This window comes from Xyrauchen texanus, chromosome 25 (assembly GCF_025860055.1).
Source record: "Xyrauchen texanus isolate HMW12.3.18 chromosome 25, RBS_HiC_50CHRs, whole genome shotgun sequence".
NCBI classification, from domain to species: Eukaryota; Metazoa; Chordata; class Actinopteri; order Cypriniformes; family Catostomidae; genus Xyrauchen; species Xyrauchen texanus.
This window is the reverse complement of record NC_068300.1, coordinates 22464630-22488457: the sequence shown is the minus strand read 5'-3', so window position 1 is coordinate 22488457 and position 23828 is coordinate 22464630. Positions and strand designations below refer to the sequence as shown.

General features: G+C 37.8%; 1 protein-coding gene across 1 annotated transcript in view; it reads left to right on the top strand.

The window, feature by feature from the left end:
* The window catches only part of rerea (arginine-glutamic acid dipeptide (RE) repeats a), a 158452-nt gene that overhangs the window by 110491 nt on the left and 24133 nt on the right, over nt 1-23828 (top strand). The window contains 5 exon segments of the mRNA XM_052090942.1: nt 4955-5003; nt 9973-10097; nt 10191-10290; nt 14704-14802; nt 21347-21427. Coding sequence (XP_051946902.1) covers nt 4955-5003; nt 9973-10097; nt 10191-10290; nt 14704-14802; nt 21347-21427 — 454 coding nt within the window.

Below are 23828 nucleotides of genomic sequence, written 5' to 3'. Positions count from 1 at the left end.
GGAGAAGTGGGTCTTTGTACACGCTTTCAGACAGTAAGTGTAAAGCTTATGTTTTAGGAACTTTATAAGATGTGTCAGTAAAGTTGGGACGATGGTTGTGTTTATCCAGTGTGTTATGAGCGTCTCATAGCCGCGCTGTGATTGGAGGATACTGATGGAGGGGCGGGGCCAGGCTTGATTGCTGTACGCGTGGTCGAGTCAAATAGGCAGGATGTTGTGCTTGTTTTGACAACACGTCATGTGCTATATATTGGTAAAATTAAGCAAAAGACATGTAACATCAGACAGGAAGTAGATTTGCAAGTTGTTAACAAAACTTTAGAAAACTGTTAATTGCGTCCATATTCAAAATGCTTTTGCTACCACAAAAGTTTTAGATTTAACATTAACATTTACTGAGCACATAGCTAACATAGCGCTATGTGATTTTGTGTTTTCATATACATGCAATTATCTGACCTTTTGATTCAAAGGATATCTCGGCAGTAACTTTTCTTTCATGATGAATTTCCACACATGTTGCTGTTTTACTTGTATTTTGAGCCAGACTCTTACTGAGATAAATGGTGGCGCTTTAGTTTGTCACTGCAAATTAACTACTCACTTCATCATCTGGCCAAAGATTATATATGGTAGGAGGATGTCCAAATAAGTGAAAAATTAATGAATGAACAGAACTGTGTTTGATTCATAATATGTCAGACTTATCACAGAGACCTTGTCTTAACTTTTTGAAATGGACAGCTTTGGGTGTGTTAAACAAATGATTTTGAATTTATACTTTTTTTATGCCTTCATATTTGACCATTTTGTCTTATTTAAGAAATGCTATTTTGATAATAACGGGTTATCATAATTATGTTAGCTTGACCGATTAACAGAAGTGTTAACATTTACCTTGTGTCAGTTCCAAAACCTACCAGTAGTTTTGTCAATGGATAGTGAACTCTTTGTTTTCAAGGTTTTCTCTTCAAGTTTGTTCAGACTTGAGTATATATTGTAGGGCTGTAACTAACGATTATTTTGATATTTGGTTATTCAATTATTTCTTCGATTAATCTGATACCAATCTAAATTTATTTTCCTATTATTTTATTAAAATACGATTTTTTTATTATTATTATTTGGTTCAATTTACAGTACTGAATTCTCAATTCTATACTCGGAAAATGTTGAACAAAGCCTGAATCGTGAAATGTTATGTTTTATTAGGGGCCAAGCAGCAAATCTGCTGGAACTCTATTGTAATTGTACTGATTTTCTTCTTTTGTTTTTTTTTTTTTCTGCTCTAAAAAGTGTCTGGGCATCAGAGACCGTAAGTTATGGAGACGACAAACTTAGCAGGATGATCCCAAATCCTCCTCACTACTCAGGTGCACAAATGCACACCCATTTGACCGCAGGTGGTGCTATAATAAACACTTTTCCGTTTTGGCAACCGTAAGTGCTAGAATCAAATAATTTTTTCCTTTGATTCCTTGAGTCAAGCCCTACAAACTGTATATCTCCGATTTCATTTCCATCTATATTTTTTTCTCCAAGACCGTTTGTCCGATCAGCATGCAATTTGGTATACATCATCTACAGACCCTCCTGACAAAAAAGTTAGCAAAAGAATTTCGATAAGTCAAATTGTTCCAAAGATATTAACAATAAAATTCCTTTGGTTTAACGCAATTTGGGTAATTGATCAATACCTACTCATCGCAAACTCCAAATGTAAGCAAACTCATAGTCAAGCACATAGTCAACAGGACCTTTAGAAGATGTCAACAAAGTTTCATACAATTCTGCCCCTAGTCATAACTTTGCAGCCATTTGTGCAACAAAGTTCAAATTAAATATGCATCATCTGTGGTTCAAATGCTAACATATTCTTAAAAAATAGATTTGACAAATTACAGCCGCTGGCCAATCAAATTTCAGCACCTTATAAATCGTATTGGGAATGGCAGAGGATTATGGAAATTGATATACACAAAGGTATCAATTCGAAGCTGCTTATCATATTTTGTGACAATCAACCAAAAAATAATCAGCTAATTTGTGTTTTTGATCATAACTCTGGAACCGTATAGGCTTCAAAACAAATGTGTAGGCTCTCTGAATCCACCAGTGCCCCACAATTATATGGTCACTTCAATTTCCATTTCCGTGTCAAGAGATAAACAGCTGCAGCGGTGTTACACTGTATTCTGCTATAACTTTCAACAGTGGGAAACCAGACTTCTAAATTTTACATTTTGTAAATGCAACAGCTGGAATTGTTCAGTTGATTGGGGCACCAAACTGCAAATCCTGAATAAAACAGTTTGGTGAATACATGTTTACACATTAGCTTCCACTCAGCTGACAAAGTATGAAAGTAGCTACGTGGTTAGCTAGGTAGCTATAAGCTTGTTGTCACGGAGAGCAAAAGATGGATGTTGTTTATTTACTTTCTAGCATTGCGTCTCACCAACTAGGTAACAAATAAGCGTGAAATCAACACTCAACAGACACAATCCACACCGCACCAATGTATGCTGAGCTGCAAAAAGATGTTCTCATGCTTTCAATCTGCTATGTTACTGACTGTACTGACAAACTATAGCTGGCTAACATAGCAAACAAAGATAAGCATGAGTGACATGGCTGTCAGGGACAGGGTTAACGTTATATTGAAAAGGAAAATGATGGGGTCATTGTTTATTTACCTTCCAGTATGTATTTCACATACTAGTTAGCAACTTCCCGTGAAGACACCGCTTAACTCTGCACCGTCTGTAGAATCACCATCAGCTCAGCTCTGTAAACAGTGGAGTCGGAGTGCGCTCTGCTGGGCAAAACATTATGACACCAATTCTAAATCACCCCAAGCATTATATTTTCTGAATGCAAAAAAAAAAACTTTTCATATCAGAAAACATATATACCGATACGATAAATCTGTGAGGCTAATATCGGCCAAATCGGTCAGGCACTACTTGGTATATATTATCTACAGACACTCAAAATAAAGTTGTTGCATTGAATTGTTTCAAAGATATAAGCAAATATTTTTTGTTTAATGACTAATTAGCCTGTATCTTGTGAGTGCAATTTTTAAACTTTAGCCAAATTTGCACACGTGGACAAGAGAACACTCTGAGGTAACAAGTTATGTGTTTCCTTAATTTTTTATGCTTGGGTGGCACTTTAATTTAAGACAATTTTATTTTTGCAACCGTTCTCAAAGGTGAAATGTCACACCAAAATAGCTGTACACAGCATCCACAGGATCTTTTCTGTCAAATTTGTTTGTTTTGGTCACCTCGCCATATGTACTTGGTCCCCGACAATAGTCGATTGCTGCTATATTTTATTATTATTATTATTATTATTATTATTATTATTATTTTAGGACATATGCAAAACAGTTCCTTTCTTTTACTTCTAAAACTTGACAAATGTACTGTTCATTGTTCATATGATGACCCATTGTGGATGGAGTGGGACAAAAAAAAATCAGCCCAGCAGAGGGCAATTGTGACACCAGAATAGAAATATGAATAATTCTGCCCAGCTGAAAAATATATAATTGTTAGATACATATGCTTGAACACAGTCGATTTTATCAATTAGTTGTTGCAGCCCTAAAATATTGCATAAGTGTTTGTGTCACTTCAGAAATTGTGTACATATGATTTATTGTTGTTAAATTGTATTATGATTACCTGCATTTATATCGCCCATCCTAATCTCTAGATATCAGGATCTGCATCGACCATTAAAATACCAATATCGATCGTCCCCTAGATATAACAAAAGGGCATTTAAAGTATTCATAATTTTCCTCCATTGGTCACATTTTTCAGGTTTTCTCTTAATACATGTAGGAGAGATTGTTTTTGTTTTTTACCACACGCAGTATGCGGTCGGACTCTGGCATGGCAGCATTCAGATCACTCTCTATTCTGACTCTTTAAAAAAAAAAACATGCAGAGTCTGCAGAATGTTTATGAAACTGGCCAAGTTATTTCTTCCCTCCATTATAACAGTCATCTCGCAGCAGATTCAGTTTCAGACAAGAGCGCAATATTGCTTGCTTGGCTGTTTATTTCATGTGGATTTGTATTTCATTATAGAAGTCCCAAGAATTAGTATTAGACTCCTAAAATCTTTGAACACCTCATGATTTGGCTCATGTTGAAATAGGCTTTTAATGCAAGCCTGTCTACTTTATTCATCTGCCTGCCATATTTGTTTCTTTGTGGAATTTCCTGCATTGACAGAGCTAATTTTTTTTGGTCAGAATTTTGTGGATATGCTGGAGGGGTAGAATGGTTGCATATGAAATGTACCCAGAAGAAGGGGATGTGATTTGCAGCCCTAACCTCGCATCACTTTGCAGCCAGGTTCGAGCAGCCAACCTGGTAGTGGAGTGAGTTGCTCTGGATGCAAATCATAGTGACAGTTTCTGGGCCCTGCTCTGTGCCTAGCTATATAAAAATTGGTGCGGTTGTCATGGCAACAGAGCGGGGAAGGCTTTTCAAAAGGAACATCTTGTCATTTTCTTTAATCCGCTGCAGCTGGAGATCGGAACACTATTATTAAATTGTAGTTGCCATGGTTACTGGGGGTTTGTAACAGCAGCCATTTCAGAACTCCTCTCCCCCTGGTTATTATCTGGCCTTTTGGGTGCTTTTATAGTGTACCACCACATAAACAATGAGAAACATTACCTTTGCTGTTCCCCACCTTTTGTGCTTTTGTTGTGCCTATTGGTTTAAATCAGTAAAACAGTATTTACTCTTTGGCTCTATGTTGTATGAATTCTGCATTCATTTTATAAATATCCCAAATGCACTATCTGGTCTTTCTAGATGATTTTAGAAAAATAGAACCTCTAACTAAAGATTCTAAAATGGTTCTTGTAGCCTAAAGGTGATGACAGATATGCCACTTATATTCTCTTTCTCTGCTTCTCTTTCAGGCGATTAAACAGTACACAAGGGGAAATTCGAGTTGGTCCCAGTCACCAGGTATCTGTTCACAGAGTGTCTACAAATATTTCATGTTACCTTAACCCCCCCTCTCTTTAAGACATTGCTTATTAAAAGCTTATGCCATCGATTGAACACACAATATCTGAAGCTTATATTAGGCAACAACTTAATTGACAAGGGCAAGGACAGCATAGATATTATGCTGATCTTCTGTCACCTAGATACTTAAGTTTAATGTATCCTCAGTGTATTCAAGAAGATTGCTGATGGATTTTTCATGCCACAATGGAATAGTCAGTTTGGAAATTGGCTGCTCTGAGGGTGTGGGATTTATTAGACACATTCAGCAGTATTTTATTGGAATTAGGACTGGTCACAGTGGTCTGAAATGGAAAACCCATAGGAAAGATCACTAAAGTAGATGGCACACAATGAAAAAGACTGAGCAACACCAGCAATTAATGTCAGATGTTTTATAGTGTGTATATCCTCCCAAAGATTCATTAGAATTATCATGTGGAGTGAGACCAACCACAGGACCTCTGCCCTGGTTACTTCAAATTACATTAGATGAAGTTTAAGGTAATAAAGCTCTATAGAGCCAGTTAACACAGGCTACCATGGCACACCATGGACCATCGATCCAACCCAAGATGGATCTTTAAAACTTACTGAGAAAACTGAATGTTAGTTAGATGTAAAGCTGCACAATTAATCAAAATAAAATCGAAATTGCGATATGACTGTACGATTATTAAACCAGAAAGGGGTTTGATTTAATTAAATAGTCTGCTCGTTCAAAGTTTATGTACTCCATCCCATGCTTAGAGGGCTCAGAGTTTGGTTCCGTTACTTGCGTATGCTGAGCTCCAGATTTACTTTAATAACCCTTTTGCATGATTCCAAATATGCTTGGCTGCTACAAATTAATATACAAAATCATTTAATACATCCTGTGGCACTGGGTATTTATTAGGGGTTGGCATAAATGTAATTTTATTCGTCGAGTACTCGAGGGGCAATGACATGTACATAACTGTATATATAATAACATGTCTGACAAACGTCTTTGGCTGCTTCATTGCAGCGTCTTCCAGTGTATCATCTATTCATTATCATATGCTGTTATAAAATAATCTATTACAAAATGTACAAAAGATTGCATAGTCCAAATATAATGTATCACATTTTGACATTATGTGAAGATTTGCTGCCCAACTAAATGAAAAAATGTGCATAATGCACGCCTGTCTGTTCTTCCTTCAGGTTACCGTTATAATCTTAGTAAGCACGCACCAGTTTTTTAGTGTGTTTGAAACATCTATTTTCAAATCTCTGTTGGTTTACCAGGAGATGCCATAATAATCACGTTTTTAAAATGCGTTTTAAGTTGAAGTTCAGTTTTGAAGACGCTGCATTCTGTTCCATTTAGCTGCGTTCTGTCTAGCTGTTTGATACACAGAGCGTGTGGAGTCCACTGCCACATGCGCCCGAGGGGTGTGTGTGTGAGTGTGTCCCCAAGTGTTCGCTTCTGTGGGGAAAGCCGCGATGCTCTGTATCGTTGTTGCTGTGGTGATTCATGAAGTGTTTCATTCAACTTGGAGAGTTGGAATTTCCACCTTTCAATTGTTGAAAGTGCAACGGAATGACACTTTACCTCAGACTTCTAACTTGGAAACTTGTGTGGAAATCTTCAACTCCCGTTTTGTCAAGATGCAGGTGTGTCACTTCACGCAAACATGTCGGCGCAGGGAGTAGGGGTGGGCGATATGACCAAAATCTTATATCACGATTTGAATACATTTACATCACGATAACTGTATATATCGCGATATAGCCTAGTATTTGGTTTTTCTGGAAAATCTATAAAAATCAGTTAACATAATAAATAACCATATTGTAATGCCTATTTTTGGAAAATCTAGTCAGTGAAATATTTTTTTAAATGAGAACTACATCCTCTTATATAATTATCTCCATTTAGAACTTAATAGATAATAAAATAAAAATAAACACTGTTTTAAATCAACCTTACATAATACAAAATTTCACATAATGCCACATTTCAGTCAGATATGTCGCTGACCAGTATTACTATGAACTTAAGAAACTGAAGATCATTTCAAAGCAAAGTAGCAAAATATTACATATTTTTTGTAAAAAAATACACAACCGAAAGAACATATCTTGCAGAAAATACATTTTAAATGTATTTAAACACTTCTTGCTAATAAAAAAAAGAAGACAGAATTAATGTGGAGCACTTATTTTGGCTTTCATAATATTCTTTAGTGTGCTTCATTTTAAAGTGTTAAAACAGATTGTTTGTATTACCAAAGTGATTATCATCGTACGGCAATCTGTGTCAGCTTTTGTGAACCGGATGTCTAGGACTGGGTATCATTCAAAACATTTCGATACCGATATCTTGGTTCCTAAACTATATATTTTTAGAAACCAATTTTATGAAATCCATTTTAAAAAGATTACAAACATTACACATTACCTCAAAAATGTTTTAGTTTTAGTTTTTAGTTTTATTTCTTCAGTTTGTTGACTTGTTTTACAGACTCAAAGACTCTTCTCCTGAGCCTTGTGGTCTCCTCATGCCTGGGTCGGCAGAGGCTATAACATTAATGTGAAGAGGGAAAAAAAAAACAAGAAAGCAAAACTGTTAATTCAGCCAAACCTAAGGATAAGTACGGTTTAACAAGATAACTAGTTTAACGAGTTAAACTTGGTCAGTTACTGTCAACATTAAAGCATTTTTAGCATCAATTTAGCTAGCTATCTATAGCCATACATCCAAACAATATCTAACGTTATGTAGGTCCTAGTTTATAGGACTATGTCACCTCGCACAGAAACGTTAATTTAACATGTACACAAGTATGTACCAATACAAATTAGCCGATTTTGTTTGTTGGATTGTTTGCTAAATGTTAACCTTACCTGTCGGTGTCTGTAGTCATAGTGCCGCTGCATTCATCGGTAGTTTTGGAGGAGGACTCGTGTGGTGGCACGAGGACGCCGAGAGGATGACTGCACCGGCTCGGTCTTGCAGTCGAAGACGGGGCAACTTTCTGCTCTTAAGTTTATTCCGTGCACTGTCAAGTGCTTCATCAGATTTGTCGTGTTGCCGGTCTTGGCAGCAATTATATTGTTGCAAATATTGCATCACACGCTGTTGGCATCGAGCCTAGTGAAATGTAGCCACACTTTTGATCTTTTACATCTATGGGGGTTGGGATGCATACACACTACAACCTCACGTGTGAGCCGCGTTTCTGGGCATAACCGGCATAAACTAGTGTTTTTCCTTGATGCCTAAACACAGCCGATTTTGGCACATCTATCATGATACATTCTTATCACTGACGTTGATGAGATTAACCCCTTAGGTATCGAAATTTGGTACCGAACGACAAGACATTTTTTGATACTCGATATTTTAGAGGCAATTCGGTCGGTGTCTAAAATGTATCGAACTCGATACCCAGCCCTACAGATTTCACACCTGTTTTAATAAGCTCCCTTCATTTTCTTAAATTTTCTTTTGATCGCATCATCAAAAATCTATCAAATGAAGGAGACGTACTGGTGTGCAGTGTAGTCAAGTGCACCTCTGCATATTAAAGATATGATTCAGGTGTCTGGATCACAGTGACGCTGTCCTGGCATCTGTGTCGGTCAGATAACGGTGGACTTCTGCATCCTCCGCTGTAGAGCGCTCTGAACCGGCCCGCAAAATCAGAATGGCAAAGAATCGGCCACTAGTTTGTGGGCGTGTTTGCGACGTTGCCTGATCTGCATAATTCCTTTAGTGAATCTGGCATTGAATCAGTCCCCACTCCAGCCTGGTTACAGTTTACAGTCAGTGACAAACATTCACTTTTTTTAAAATCCATTAACAAGTCAAAGTTCTTACATTTAAATTATAATAAAACGTGTTTAGCAAACATTTTGCAGTGACAGGTGTTCAAAACATATAACATATTAATTTGGTTGCAGTTAGATGTCTCTGTCAATCAATGTTCCCTTCTCAATCACGACGTAATCTCAAACTTAAAAATAAGCTTCCACTTTTCCACTTCACACATTTGTGTTTAGCTGTTAGGTAATTGTCACTGAATTTCTAATTAAGTCTCATCATGGATGATCGCCATCGATCATTGCAGCCACCAAAATAAAAGTTTGACTATTTTGAAATCTTTCTTAACTGGACCAAATAGCAATGCTCCATGCACGTTAAGATTTTATTACAGAAATATATAAAATTTTTATAACAATATTAATAATAAGTATAATTTTTTAGTACTATATATATATATATATATATATATATATATATATATATATATATATATTCTTTTTTCAAGTTGACTGGGTTTCTAAAAATAATGATAATGAATAGTGGGCTGAGACTCTATCACAAAGTGGACAAAAACAGGTACACAGCGGACAGGTACAATGAAGAGGTAGACTGGCATATCGGTTTTTACAGATTAATCTGTCCAGATAGTTCCTTTTTGGAAAAATCTATGCCAATAGTTGCAGATAGTTTCAGAATTCAAAATAAGAGTCCTCAGTGTGTTTCGGACTTGTTTATACTTAAAAGTCCCGTGTTATGCACCAAATATTATATTTTGGGGCCAGTAAGCAGCTACCTAGCAACCACCAACAACAACCTACACATAACAAGCCAAATAACAGCATCCTGACAACACCCTAGCATCGTGGGGGTGAGGTTTGTCCTTGCAAGAAAAGTCTAGTTTAAATATATGGTCTGTTCACTCAAGAAAAAGTAGAATAATATATAGTCTCATTTATTTAAGTGCAGTATTTGCGATACTAATCCTCAGTGATTGTTCACACCCATCTATCTCCCTGATACATGGGTGGAGGGATATTAAATGAATATGAAAGTTGATATTTAGCACTCAACGCTAGTGCTATTTGTGTTGTGACAGCAGTTGCCTCTGCCCTCTGGTCTTTGCCAAATTAGGCCAAGCTGCCAGAGCTCCAGCCCTTTCCCTCTCCTGGAGGTCCGATGGTGACTGAAAATGAGGAGCTGGTCTGGATGCCTGGGGTCAACGACTGTGACCTGCTCATGTACCTGCGGGCAGCCAGGTAAGCCCCATATTCCTACCTTTCTAGCATACTGTACAATGTGTAGTTGCCAGCGGCAGCTTTATCGATGTTCTTTCTTTCTCTGGTTTTCAGGAGCATGGCAGCGTTTGCAGGGATGTGTGATGGGGGGTCAACGGAGGATGGCTGCCTCGCCGCCTCACGGGATGACACTACACTTAATGCATTAAACACTGTAAGTTTACACACACTGATCACACTCCATCTCATAAGATCCTGTCTGACCTTTACTCCAGAATTAAGATACGAGGTGTTGTATTTCTCTGTTTTTGAGTTCTAAAATAGCAGTGAGCAACACAAAACTGAAAATGGCAGAGGGAACCGATTTCTCTGAAGGGTTATTTGAACACCTGATGTTTTATTTGGAGGGTCATTAGATTCCACAAGAATGTTTGTACATTTAAAAGTTATAGGTTTACTTGGTTTGAATTGTTTTTTAAAAAAGCTCCTCTGCCAATGGTTCAAAATGGAGATGGATTTATTGGTAATTGCTTTTAGCAGATTGTATGCAATGAAGTAATAAACTATACTAGACAGCAATATTAAGACCTTTTTAAATATAACGGTCATAATTAAATTTGCTTATTGAAATTGATTGGTTGTGGGTTGGCACTAAAATAGTCCATAAATTTAGTCCATTGTTCATTATTCTGCACATATTGAAAAGATATATACAGGTATGAAAAATGTTATTTAGTTCTTTGCTTAGATGGCTTTGAAAAGGTTTGCAGTCTGGAAATGTTTTGCATAAATAATTATATGTATTTCCTTGTGCTGTCCAAAGCTCTAATTCAAATGTCTCTTATACCATTAAACCACATTGCACAGATATTGAAACTTTTGAGCAGTCAGTTAAAAAAAGATATAACACTTTATTTGGCGATAGTCTGTGATTTAGTCAAGTTTAATGTCACACAGTCACTTTTCAGGAAACAGAATTGAGATGGGTTCATCAGAATGTGCATGTAAAATCAGCAAATGAGGCTCATCACTATCATATGACTTGCTATAATCTTCACAATTAAACACCTCTTCTGATCAGTAGGCTTATAAACTGTGGTGATTTTGCCCTAGTGCATTTTTGAGATGCATATTTATTGTCATCTGACTAAAACTGTTCAGTAAAAATGCAAAGAGGAATTAGGCCAGTCACATTAGTCACAGTTCAGAAAACCATAAAATGTCATAATGTCAAAACCATGAAAAGGTTTAGGCTGCGTGCGGTCAGTGGAGTGGTTTAACAGAGAGACCACAGTTTTCAGGAAGAGACATTTCTATATAACTAATCATTGGGGAGTGGTTTTGTGAGGAAATAGTTTTACCAGAACCCTGTGTCCAAACTGAGTTTATTACATGGACTTAGTGGCTCGAATTGCTACCGATTTCATTTAGGCTGCAAATCCGAAGTGTGTAATTTCTGCGTCATTGCGGCACACTTTCTTTAAAATTACCCCTGTCTTGCATTGGTTGTACAAATTGATAGTCCTGCCTCAATCAAAGGGATGTTTTAATAGCACAACAGACCTATAAAGTTGCACTTTTAGGTGAAATCAATCTATAAAGGTCTTGTAGTTGACTCTGCATATTAAGCTGGGATATGAGAAAGAAAAGCATCACAGAAGGCTCTTCTACACAATGAAGTTCCTTCTACTTGCTCAGTACTCCAGATAAAATCAGATTTGTCCTGGCCAATTAAGCACCCGGTACCAAAGAGACACAGTGAAGTAAGATGTCCCTAGCATTCTTCATGCCTAAGAAATCCCCCTGCGTTTCCTCACACGTGTTCACCTTCTCAGCAGTGCACCACAGGGTGCAGCTCTCTGAACCACTGATACACCTCAGGAAAGACAAAAGCACCAGGGGCTATCAAAACACACTTGTAAATTGGCATTGAAGAGCTCCTCAGTGATATCTGAGATGTTAGATGTCTGAACAAGAGGGGTGTAATTTGTGGCTTAATACGCAGTGGACTCTGACAGATGAGCTTTTTGCAAAGTTGTCAAAGCTTTTTTGCCAGCTTAAGAAAAAGGGAGAAAAATGTTCAAATGCTTTTTCAGTTTACTTCAAATGCAATAAACATGACATTTCCATTTTGACTGAGGGGGTATAAGATGAGAATTAATACGAGCTGCTTTTCACCATTTCTTAACCTTTTTTACACTCATCTGCAATTTGTTGACTGTGTTTCAGTGTGCCTCCGTGAGGTACCTGCTTGCTTTTGACAATCTGCTTTTACTGTAGGCTTGTTTTTAATGAAAGTTGGTGTCGAATTACATATTGTTATCCAGTAAATAAGAAGCCCTTCCTGAAATATCTCCAGTGAAGACTAGTTTTGTGTTGTAGGAAAAGGGATTTAACACTTCATTCCAACCAGATGTTGTGAGTGTTGTGGATGAATTCTGTAGTTAAAAATGTTTATAAACAAGCATGATCTTTGAAGTATGCCTTAAAATTGTGAGTGACATGTAAACAGCAAGTGTAATAAGAATCTTGTTCTGAATCATATTGCAGTGTTTTAAGTGTCATCGTCCTTGGGTTTGCGTGGCTGATGTTCTGCCAGTATATTATTTTAGGTTATTTCAGTTCAGGCTCTATTGCCTGCTCAATACTTAATGGCTTTCAAATTTCCAGTCCAGCTGTCCAAACTCACCCTATCTGATACATTTATAGGGAGGTAGTCACTGTTACAGTGTTCAAGCTCTTTTTACCTCATATCCTAACCAGATGCAACACATTTCTAGCCTCTAGCTATGTCTTTCCAAACTGAATGCGAAACTGTTACGTGACATGGCACATCAACAGCCATTCAAAAGATATTTAATGTGTAATGTACAGTGAAGCCTTAGGTATACTACCATATTGATGCAATACCAAAGTATACTTTAGTAGACTGTGTGCGCACATACACTAATTCCAGGTGCACGCACAAAGTTACCCAGTGCAATGTTGCAGAAATAAAAAACAATTTACGATGTCGTTGCACTACAAATAAGCTTTATTCATCACTCTTGATGGACTTTTTTCTAAGATTTAAAAATTTCCATCAATGTCTATTTTTATCCATTATGTTTGTTTTAATTTCCCAGATAAGTACACTCACCTAAAGGATTATTAGGAACACCTGTTAAATTTCTCATTAATGCAATTATCTAATCAACCAATCACATGGCAGTTGCTTCAATGCATTTAGGGGTGTGGTCCTGGTCAAGACAATCTCCTGAACTCCAAACTGAATGTCAGAATGGGAAAGAAAGGTGATTTAAGCAATTTTGAGCGTGGCATGGTTGTTGGTGCCAGACGGGCCGGTCTGAGTATTTCACAATCTGCTCAGTTACTGGGATTTTCTAGGGTTTACAAAGAATGATGTGAAAAGGGAAAAACATCCAGTATGCGGCAGTCCTGTGAGCGAAAATGCCTTGTTGATGCTGGAGGTCAGAGGAGAATGGGCCGACTGATTCAAGCTGATAGAAGAGCAACTTTGCCTGAAATAAGCACTCGTTACAACCGAGGTATGCAGCAAAGCATTTGTGAAGCCACAACACGCACAACCTTGAGGCGGATGGACTACAACAGCAGAAGACCCCACCGGGTACCACTCATCTCCACTACAAATAGGAAAAAGAGGCTACAATTTGCAAGAGCTCACCAAAATTGGACAGTTGAAGACTGGAAAAATGTTGCCTGGTCTGATGAGTCTCGATTTCTGTTGAGACATTCAGATGGTAGAGTCAGAATTTGGCGTAAACAGAAAGAGAACATGGATCCATCATGCCTTGTTACCACTGTGCAGGCTGGTGGTGGTGTTGTAATGGTGTGGGGGATGTTTTCTTGGCACACTTTTGGCCCCTTAGTGGCAATTGGGCATCGTTTAAATGCCACGGCCTACCTGAGCATTGTTTCTGACCATGTCCATCCCTTTATGGCCACCATGTTCCCATCCTCTGATGGCTACTTCCAGCAGGATAATGCACCATGTCACAAAGCTCGAATCATTTCAAATTGGTTTCTTGAACATGACAATGAGTTCACTGTACTAAAATGGCCCCCACAGTCACCAGATCTCAACCCAATAGAGCATCTTTGGGATGTGGTGGAACGGGAGCTTCGTGCCCTGGATGTGCATCCCACAATTCTCCATCAACTGCAAGATGCTATCCTATCAATATGGGCCAACATTTCTAAAGAATGCTTTCAGCACCTTGTTGAATCAATGCCACGTAGAATTAAGGCAGTTCTCAAGGCGAAAGGGGGTCAAACACAGTGTTAGTATGGTGTTCCTAATAATCCTTTAGGTGAGTGTATATAGATGCATTCATCCTATTTGCAAATTATGGACAGCATTTAGATTTTTCTGTCAATGTTTTTAAGTACGGTAAATGGAGAATTTTCAGTTGATATAAACTTTGTGGGTACAACTGGTTATGACAAAAATGCACATTTTCATGGAAAAGACAGCTTGTTGCTTTACCATGTTGTTATATAGCCCTTGTTAGGACACAGTGTTGAATGCTGAAAAAGAGTTGATAACATTCAGATTTGGTTACCCCATATAGTAATGATTAATTTGTTCTTTATCTCTTTTCTATAGCTTCATGAGAGCAGCTATGATGCCGGGAAAGCCCTGCAGCGGCTGGTGAAGAAACCCGTGCCCAAGCTGATTGAAAAGTGCTGGTCAGAGGATGAAGTGGTGAGTGAGCAAGTTAACTTTTCCTCATAATGTGAAGAGAGAAGGCCAGAATTCCCCCCCCCCCCCTCCTGTCCACTGAAAAGCACTCAGGATTTCAACTCCTCCAGCAGAACAGGGCAGCTGCATCCTGTTTATGGCCTGTGGAATAAATCTTCCCTTTTAGGAATAGTGAAGGAGCAAGGAGGGAAGAGGCCATCTTGGTCAGCTTGTGCTGGAGTTAAAGGAATAGTTCACCCAAAAATGTAAATTCTCTCATCATTTACTCAACCTCATGCCATCCTAGATGTGTGACTGACTGACTTCTGCGGAAAACAAATTCGTTTTTAGAAGGATATCTCAGCTCTGCATGTCCTTTCAATGCAAGTGAATGGTGACCAGATCTTTTCAAGCTCCAAAGGATGTAAAGGCAGCATAAAAGTAATCCATAAGATTCCAGTTGTTTAATCTATGTCTTCAGAAGTGTTATAATATGTGTGGGTAAGAAACAGATACATTTTTAAATCATTTTTTTTTTTTCATAAATCTCTACTTAAACTTTCACATTCCGAAAGTAAAAGTGGAGATTTATAGTAAAAAAAAAACATTGAAATATTGAACCGTTTCTCACCCAAAGTGATTGCATTGCTTCTGAAGACATATATTAAACCACTGGAGTTGTATGGATTACTTTTTTGTGATTTTAGGATCTTTTTTTGGATCACCATTCACTTACCTCATACTTACGGAGATGTGATATTCTTCTAAAAATTTTAGTCACATGTGGAATGGCACGAAAGTGAGTAAATGATGAGAATATTTTTTGGTGAATTATCCCTCTAAGACTTAAATTTGATCTTATTAGCTGAAAGCACTGCATTTACAAGCTCTACATTCTGAGCTTCAGCTATTTTATTATTATAGGGAAATCAAAGATTAAAAAGGATCAGTGGGGTCGATAACATTCTGAAAAGTGAGTTAATAAATTTTCCCTCAAGCTGTGAGTCCTTTGCGTCCAGTATAAAAGCCCTGTGCAATCCTTGACTTGTATAAAGACCTTATAAAATGTTTTTCATGTTCCACACCCAGTGCAGATGACTCACCTTGCATGAACTCATTTTTCTCTACCTCAATTATACTACTTCTAAAAGCACTTTGCAATACAGAGCTTGTCTCATAAATATTCAAGATGGAAATACCTAAATGTTTATTAGCTCCTCGCCATCCATCCCAAGAGCCTCTAGTATGCAACTCCTTTTTTTTATTTTTTTCTTCTTTTAATTATGTTTGTGTTTATATATAAATATGTTTGTGCGTGTATCTGAAAGGCTGAATTGGGAATGTTTGGGTTGTTAATGGTGCAAACAAGCCATTCAAAATGATCAATAAGACGACCTGTTTAACCAAGTGTGCGGTTGTTGTTGTTTTATTCACATTTACAGGGAAAAGCGTGTGTGAAGTTAACTGTATAACAGTCTATCTGAGATTAATAATAGAGATGCTGCATAAATACTGTATGAGACCAGGCCTCGATTACACCGCTGTTGGTATGTTTCTCAGTGGCGTGCGTGCACCCTGCAGGAGGTTGTTTGAGGCTGGAGAGCCACCCCCTTTCTCCCCGTCTGTAATCCAGCCAGGCCACCGCTTGACAGTCAAGGACACCACTCCCCCTGATCTGATTTCAAGTTGTGCTTTTGCAGCCCTGCAGCCTTGAGGGACAGGTGTAAATGTACCCCTGACCTTGGATGCTCACACCAGCCCCACTGCTCCTCATTTATTTACCATCCCTCACTTTCTCTCGTTCTCCCTCTGCCAGCTCAGCCCGCAGGTCCACGGCCTCATTATTCCTGCTCTTTTTCCATCGCTCCTTTTTGAAATGTGAATAAAAGTGACAGTGACTGTCTCCGAAATGACAGAATCATCCCCTCTTCAGGGTCACTTGTCACCCCTCTCCCTCGGCAGCTCAACACACCCCTCAGTGCCTCTCTTTCCCTTAACTAGCCTGCAGCGCTTCCAGCCACTGAAAGGGAGGCTGCTCAAAAAGGATGAGACGAAAACGGCCGTCTGACGCATATAACCAAAATGCCCATCCCTGATTTTCCCCCTCTGCCACCAATTTACCATTTCAAACTCTATCAAAGGCCCTGGAGATATTTTTATTTGTGTATATTTATTTACTCAACAAATGGCATTGGAATTCTCCACTAAGGGAGTACTTGGGTTAATAGTTGCCGTGTTCGAATCAGGGTTATTATAGATTGGAATTTTTACATTTAGTTTTTTATTTCTAATTTATATTAAATTTGTCGTTTCGTTTTTGTTCGTTTTTACACTTTGTTCATTTCAGTTTAATTAGTTTTTATTTTATTTTTAATATTGTATGGCTGCAAAAACTTTGAGTCAGTAAATTTCTTAGGGCAGTCTTGTTTTACCTCTAGCCACTGACATTTTAAGGTGGAACATAAATGTTTCAAATTTAATAAAACATGGTGAGTATGCGTAAAGCGTGACAAAGGGTAAAGTGGGAAAGTTAAGCTTAATCCCTATTATATGTATTTTTATTTCCTTAAATGGATAAAAATCTACTAAACTAAATTAAAAGTGCCGAGAAAGAAACATCCTATAGTGTCCCACTTTGCCCATATTCACCCTACTGTGTATAAAAAAAGGTAATTTTATTTTAGTTAGTTTTGGAGTTATTCAGTTTTTATATAAATTTCAGTTAATTAAAATGTTTTCGAGTGGTTTCAACACTGGTTCGAATCATCTCGCCTATGATGCCTAGAAATGCAGTGTAGGTAGTCAGCTCACTAGGTTTTGAAACGCAGCCTGTGAGAGCAGTGAGTCTTGTGTTTCAGAGTGTCTGATATATAACCACAGTTAGGGCTGCTATCTGCTCCTTGGTCCTGCTGTGTATTATCTCTGGCTTGTCACGGGTTGACGAATGACAGCGTGAGGCTCCAGATAGTTAAAGTGCTGTGTGCTGCAGCAGGCAACCTGGCAGTACTGCAGCCCCCCCAGTGGTGAATGAAGAAGGCTGCACATTCTCTCCAGCCATATAAGAAATAAAGGGAGGTGGGTTTTTGGAACAGACATAGGCTGTGTGTAACATCTCCCCCAGTACGGTGTGTGAAGTGTAATCACTTTTGCTCCGATGTAAACACCGTTTTATAGCCATATGATTCAAGCAAGCAGGAAGGGTGTGTTGGAGAATTTCCTGTCACCTTTGGTTTTACACTGAACACAAGAAAAGCTGTGGTTTTGCTAAATCAATGCATATTTATAGATTCAAGAGCTGGTGTTAAATAGCAGCAGCTCGATTTAGAAGCATTTCCATCCGTGTGCACATTAACATGACTATAGTACCCCATCTGGACCTTTTATAGCTTGTTTTTTCTTTGTCTTGACTCATTTTCTGTTGTGGTTTTTATGTTATGCAAGGTTCCAGTGGACTGGATGTGGGCTGGCTCTCATCTCTCTTTGTGGTTGCTTTGTGTGTGAGAATGTCATTATCATTGTCTTCAGTCAAGTCATATTTGTGTGATATATCTGTGACTGTAATTTTATACTCTGCTTTAGCGAAAGGCCAAGCACACTGATTTCATTAGAACCCTGTGTATTTGTGCCACAGAACTAAATGCTAGGCATTCCTGGTTTTTGAAGACTGGTAGTTCAGTGTGTGTTTGTGTTGGACACACTTGGTGTGTTTTGTGCAGACTGGCCTGACACCATCTGTTTGTACATGCTCAAATGATCTTAACCAGTTTTACAGCTTTCAACTATTATGATTTAAGCAGGAAGTACGCACGCATCACAATAGCCTTTTCAGCTTAATTCCCGTCTCTCTTCTCTCTTTTACAATAGAGTAGTGTTGAGGGAGTGTGAGGAAAAAAGCAGAGCCAGCGCGCTGGAACAATTTCTGACAGAAAGAAGCCTGTTGTTTCGGCAGAGCTAGCGGCTGGTGACTTGGTAATGCTTTCCTCCCTCCTCTCACCCCTCCTCCACTCGCTCCTCACTCTCCCCCCCTGTCAGCCCCCTCCCCTCGTCGGCCCTGTTGCTTAGCGACTGAGGGCTGGAGCAATCGTAGCAAAGGCAGAGCAATTCAGAGAGCAGATTGGTGGATGATTTATTAGCTGCACTCGGAGAGCAGCGAGCCCAGGCAGCTGAAATGGAGCCTTAAAGTGGAGCCGACATGCAGAGTGGAGAAAGCACGATGGCCGCAGTGCACTGTAAATATTGCAGTGGTGGAAACATAATTAGGGCGACATAATCAGGCCGCTAACATGCGCCACTCTGGCAGGTGTAATTGATTTTTGTCCTGCCGGTCAGGGATCCAAGACCTCAGATAATTAAGGCAGGCTCTGTGCTTGGGGATTAATTAACACATGAGGCTGTTAAATACTCATCGGTGTAAGATGAAGGTTGGTCTACTGGTTAAGTAGTTGCTGTTGCCCTGTGGTCACAGTGCCAAGTCGGCCCCTTTGGTCTAAGGTAATGTGGACTGTAATGGGCTCACCATATTGTTAGACTTCAGGAAAAACAGGCTCTTATTTGTCTTCTAAATGTCTTTTTTCCCCTGGACCTTTTGTTATTTTACTTGCTTTGAAGTTGTGCTACTTACGCCGATCAAAACATTTAGTAAAATCATTTTGACACTTGGAAGTCTGACATGTCTTAACCACTTACTAATACTTGATGTGCATGTAAGATCTTCACACATTCATTTTGTACATTGTTTTTTGTGCACCACCTACTGGTTAATCATCCGCCTCTTTAACCAAGCAGATGAAATGTGCCGTCTGTGGTAGGCTTTTTTAAAATGCCTTCCAGTTAAGTGAAAGCATCTTGACTCGTCTCATATCTGCAGTAACAAAGGCCCCAGTAATGAAGAGATGCTTGTAGTTTTAATTTGCTGGATTAGGATTTTCATTAGACTCCAAACGTCTGATTTAATATGTTTTAGGAGTGCTCTGAGGCATAAGTCTTGTAAAAAGAAACAAGTCATGCTCCCTCCCCTTCACCACAGATTGTTCTTTTAAATGCCATGTGTAAACAGTTCCCAGGTTACATAAATAGTGCATACGGTATGCATTCGAGAAGTTGGCCCAGCTCCATTTCTGGTTTTGCAGATGACTTGTATCCTTTAACCATGTCTAAGACCTGGCTCCACAAAGATTGCCCCAGCCTTCTTCGCTTGCTGTCTCCCTGGTGTGGAGGTTTGTAGTTTATTGTGCTTTGAATACATTTAAGGAGAATTTACAGTTCCCTTGTATAAGCCACAGGAAAGGGAGTTGGTGTTAAAGTAATGAAAAGGGCAGATTTAATTGCGCACACAAAAATTTGAGTTGTCTGAAAGGCTTGAACACTCTCTGAACATGCATATGTGACAGATCTGCTGCAATCCGTTATGTGAGCATGCAACTCCACTCCAGGTTTTCCAACCAGCCACAGACCAGAGGCTCTCTAGCAGAAAAATCACATGTAAAGCCTTCCCCTTTGTAGTGGAGGAGCAGAGACTGACAAGCTATCTCTTGCTTGTAAAAAAAAAAAAAAAAAAAAAAGGACCTGCGTACCTTTGGAGACTTTGTGGATTTGCTCCTCATTTTTTTTTTACTACCTTTTGAGTGGACATAGAGCTTTTGGATTTGTGAGGAGTGGACTTTTCCTGGGTTTCGGAACAGTTTGTTGTTGAGGGCTATTGACTGAGATTACTGTGGAACGGGGCTCGCCGCTCGAACAAGAAAGTAAATCTGCTGGATGTCTGCTTCGCTGGTTATGAATGTTTCTGCCTCCGCTTTTTATGGCTCACAGTCTGTGGCTCTTAAAGGAATAGAAAAGCATTCAAAGCTACACAGTCTCCTTTTGTATTACAGCAGTCTGTGTAAACACACTTTTTATTGCGGGAGTTAACTCTTTGGTGTGTGCCGTAAAAGTTATTTTCTCATGTTTTAATTAGGGTTTATTTGATAACTGTACATGCTTGATGTTTAAAGGTTGAATTATTTTCCACAATCATAAATATAGCTAGAAAACTATTAGTTGATTAATGGTTCAGCTATTTTCTGCAATCATGAACATGATTATTTTAACACTATTAGTTTGTAGTATGTAAGCAAATTCTTGTACTTTGCACAGGAATTAGGCAGCTGAAGTGCGAGTGTGCAAATTGTGAGATCAGATACAAGCGTGTTGTGATTCTCCATAACTTATTGAAGTTCAGATTCAGCCTTTAACTTCTGTGTTGTATGACTCTCATATGCATATCTCCACTCTGAACTTTCACAAAAATTTCAGACAAGCTGCAATTGCTGTGGTTTAATCTCGGCTTCTATTCCTGCTTTTGTTGTCATTTCCTCTCATTCTTTTTCAATGTAGCAGAGATGTAGTACTCACAAGTCTAACCAACACAAGCAGAGATTTTTAGATTAAGATCAAACCATTGTTCTCTTCCCGTTGTGATTCGCAATGTATTTTTAGTGCTTCATGTTTTCAGTGTCAATTATGTGTGCTAAAAAAAAAATTGTACAGTTCTAACCATCTTTTTCTGTCTTCTTTTTTTTCCAAACAGAAACGGTTCATTAAAGGTTTAAGGCAATACGGGAAGAACTTTTTTAGGATTCGGAAAGAATTGCTCCCCAACAAGGAAACGGTAAGTCGTTTTTTGCCATTTCTCATCTTTCTTGGACACTGAAACAAGTTAATTTATTTTCACTGTGGTTTCCCATATGTTTTGAATTTGAAGTTGCATCTTAGTGATTTTAGAAACTGAGACATTAAGGACATTTTTGAAAGCCAAAGCTTACATATGGTCTTGAATGTTTGAATTTTAGATTTAACAATAAGCATCATAGGTGCTTGAATAGGGGCCCTGAGAGCCCTTTTAGTCAAAACAGAACTATGACAGTTTATGTAATGTTATTTTGATTTCTTAGTACAGCTGATTACTGACAGTTTAGGAATAAGAATTAAAAACCACTGCACATTTTATCATAGGTATCATTTTTAAGCTGTGGCGTTAGAATTGAAATATGAAATGGTTCATTTTAAGCTCAAAAGGCTATTTGTTTAAATCCATGGTTTTTTGCAATATGCAGAAAGTCTTGTATTAGAAATGTGTAAATACTTTTCTATAATTAGCATTTTATTCAGAAATGACCGTCCACTCGTTTGGCAAGTTCACTGAGAACATTTAATCTTTAAATGCCTATTAGTTTGCATTTCACAATATCAACACCAGTTTTAGTGTACTTTGCACTGTCCATCTGTGTTTTGTTTTCTGAATTGTCAAAACAAAACTAGTCTTTTCTGCATTCATACATGACAATTACATTACATTACAGCTTTAATATACATTAATACAAAGTATAAGCCTATCTTGATAATGAGAAATATCTCAATAAAATGAAACATATCTCTCTAATATTTTTCAAGAGTAAGTTTTCACAATTTGGTATATAATTGACATAAGGAGCATCCTGAACAGTATCATGAACAAATTCACAACATATTCAGAACTTCACTGGCAGCATCACAATTTTAGCATGCTCATAATGTGTGGAATGTTATGAGCTAATTATTGTTGATTTTTGTTTTTTTACTGACCACCCAATGCAAACTTGAAAGCGTCAGCATCAGAGAAAAATTCCTTACTGTTGAAGGAAACATGAAAATATAAAACAGCTATCGTATGTGCATGTAGGCTACGGTTTAAATATCATTAAAATAAATACACTTAAGAAATACCAGTGTTTGTATTTTCTTTTAATATACTGTATTTTCAGTTCAGTGTATAGTAATACATTCAGCCGGTGTTTTAATTAATTTACATTCGTTTACCATGTATTTCTATTAACAATAACTTTTATAGAAGATACAGATTCAAGTTCATTAATACTTCGTTGTATATCGTGGGATATTTTAGACCAGGTTCTTAAAGCGTTCCAAGGAACAAAAACGGAAACTGAACAAAAATCTTTGCTGAACATAACCGAAAATGGGAACAAAGTCCCTTTCAGTTGTTCCGGAGTGAAAACCCTATATTTAAATGCTGGCAATCGCTTAACCGGTTGATTTTGTTCAGCCCCCATGAAACCCGTATAATGGTTTAATACAATACATTGTCAGAATAACACATTCCTGTTTTCTGGAAAATTATGCTTCTCTCATTTTAGTTGAACATCACAAGCATAAGCTTTGATTCTGAAAGAAACTAATGCATCACACCTTTTTTTGCTTTAATGCACATTGTGGAAGTAGGCTTCTGTGACATACTTAAGGCCTTTTAGACAATTATATATAGTTACTATATGAAACTGTATGGTCAATCCACATACATGGACTTTTTACCTTAGTATTTTGTCTTATCTGAATTGTTACATTTGATGCATTAAAACAGATTTGATGCTGCCAGGTTCTGAACAAGAAGCAGATTTTTTAAATGGATAATTATAATAAAAATGTATTATCACATGTTTAAAATAAAATAGTTCATCACGCATAAGAGTTGGTGCAAACCCACTCAATCAGTGTGTGTATGCCTGCAGGAGAGAGATTTAGGCTATTAATTGATTTTAGATGGCCAGATGTATTTTTTAAAAATGTTAAATATTTTTGGGGATATATTTAATATAAAGAATAAATTGATTGAAAATACATTATAAATACACTACTGTAAATACTTTGCTTATGTTTTCTTTGCTGATTATTCCGCCACATGTGGAAATTACCCCTGATCAAATTGCTTATCACTTATTTTGGTTGAGGCAAGTCCCTTATTTTGAGCATGTTTTTCCAGACCAGGTCCCTTTTTATTCTTGAGATCTGGTAACAATGCAACTGGTCACCCACCCTTAGCATGGAGTACTGTAATTTTAATTAACATTTTTTATTAATCATTCTTTAATTTTGTTCAAACCAGTCACCAATTGGAAAATAGGCAGCAGAACGCTGGAACTAAAAAATCAATTTCTGCTCTGAAAGAACCGAAATGGAAAAAGTTTTGTTTTTGGCCCTGTATCAGACCTTACTTTTTATTTGAAATTAATAAATAA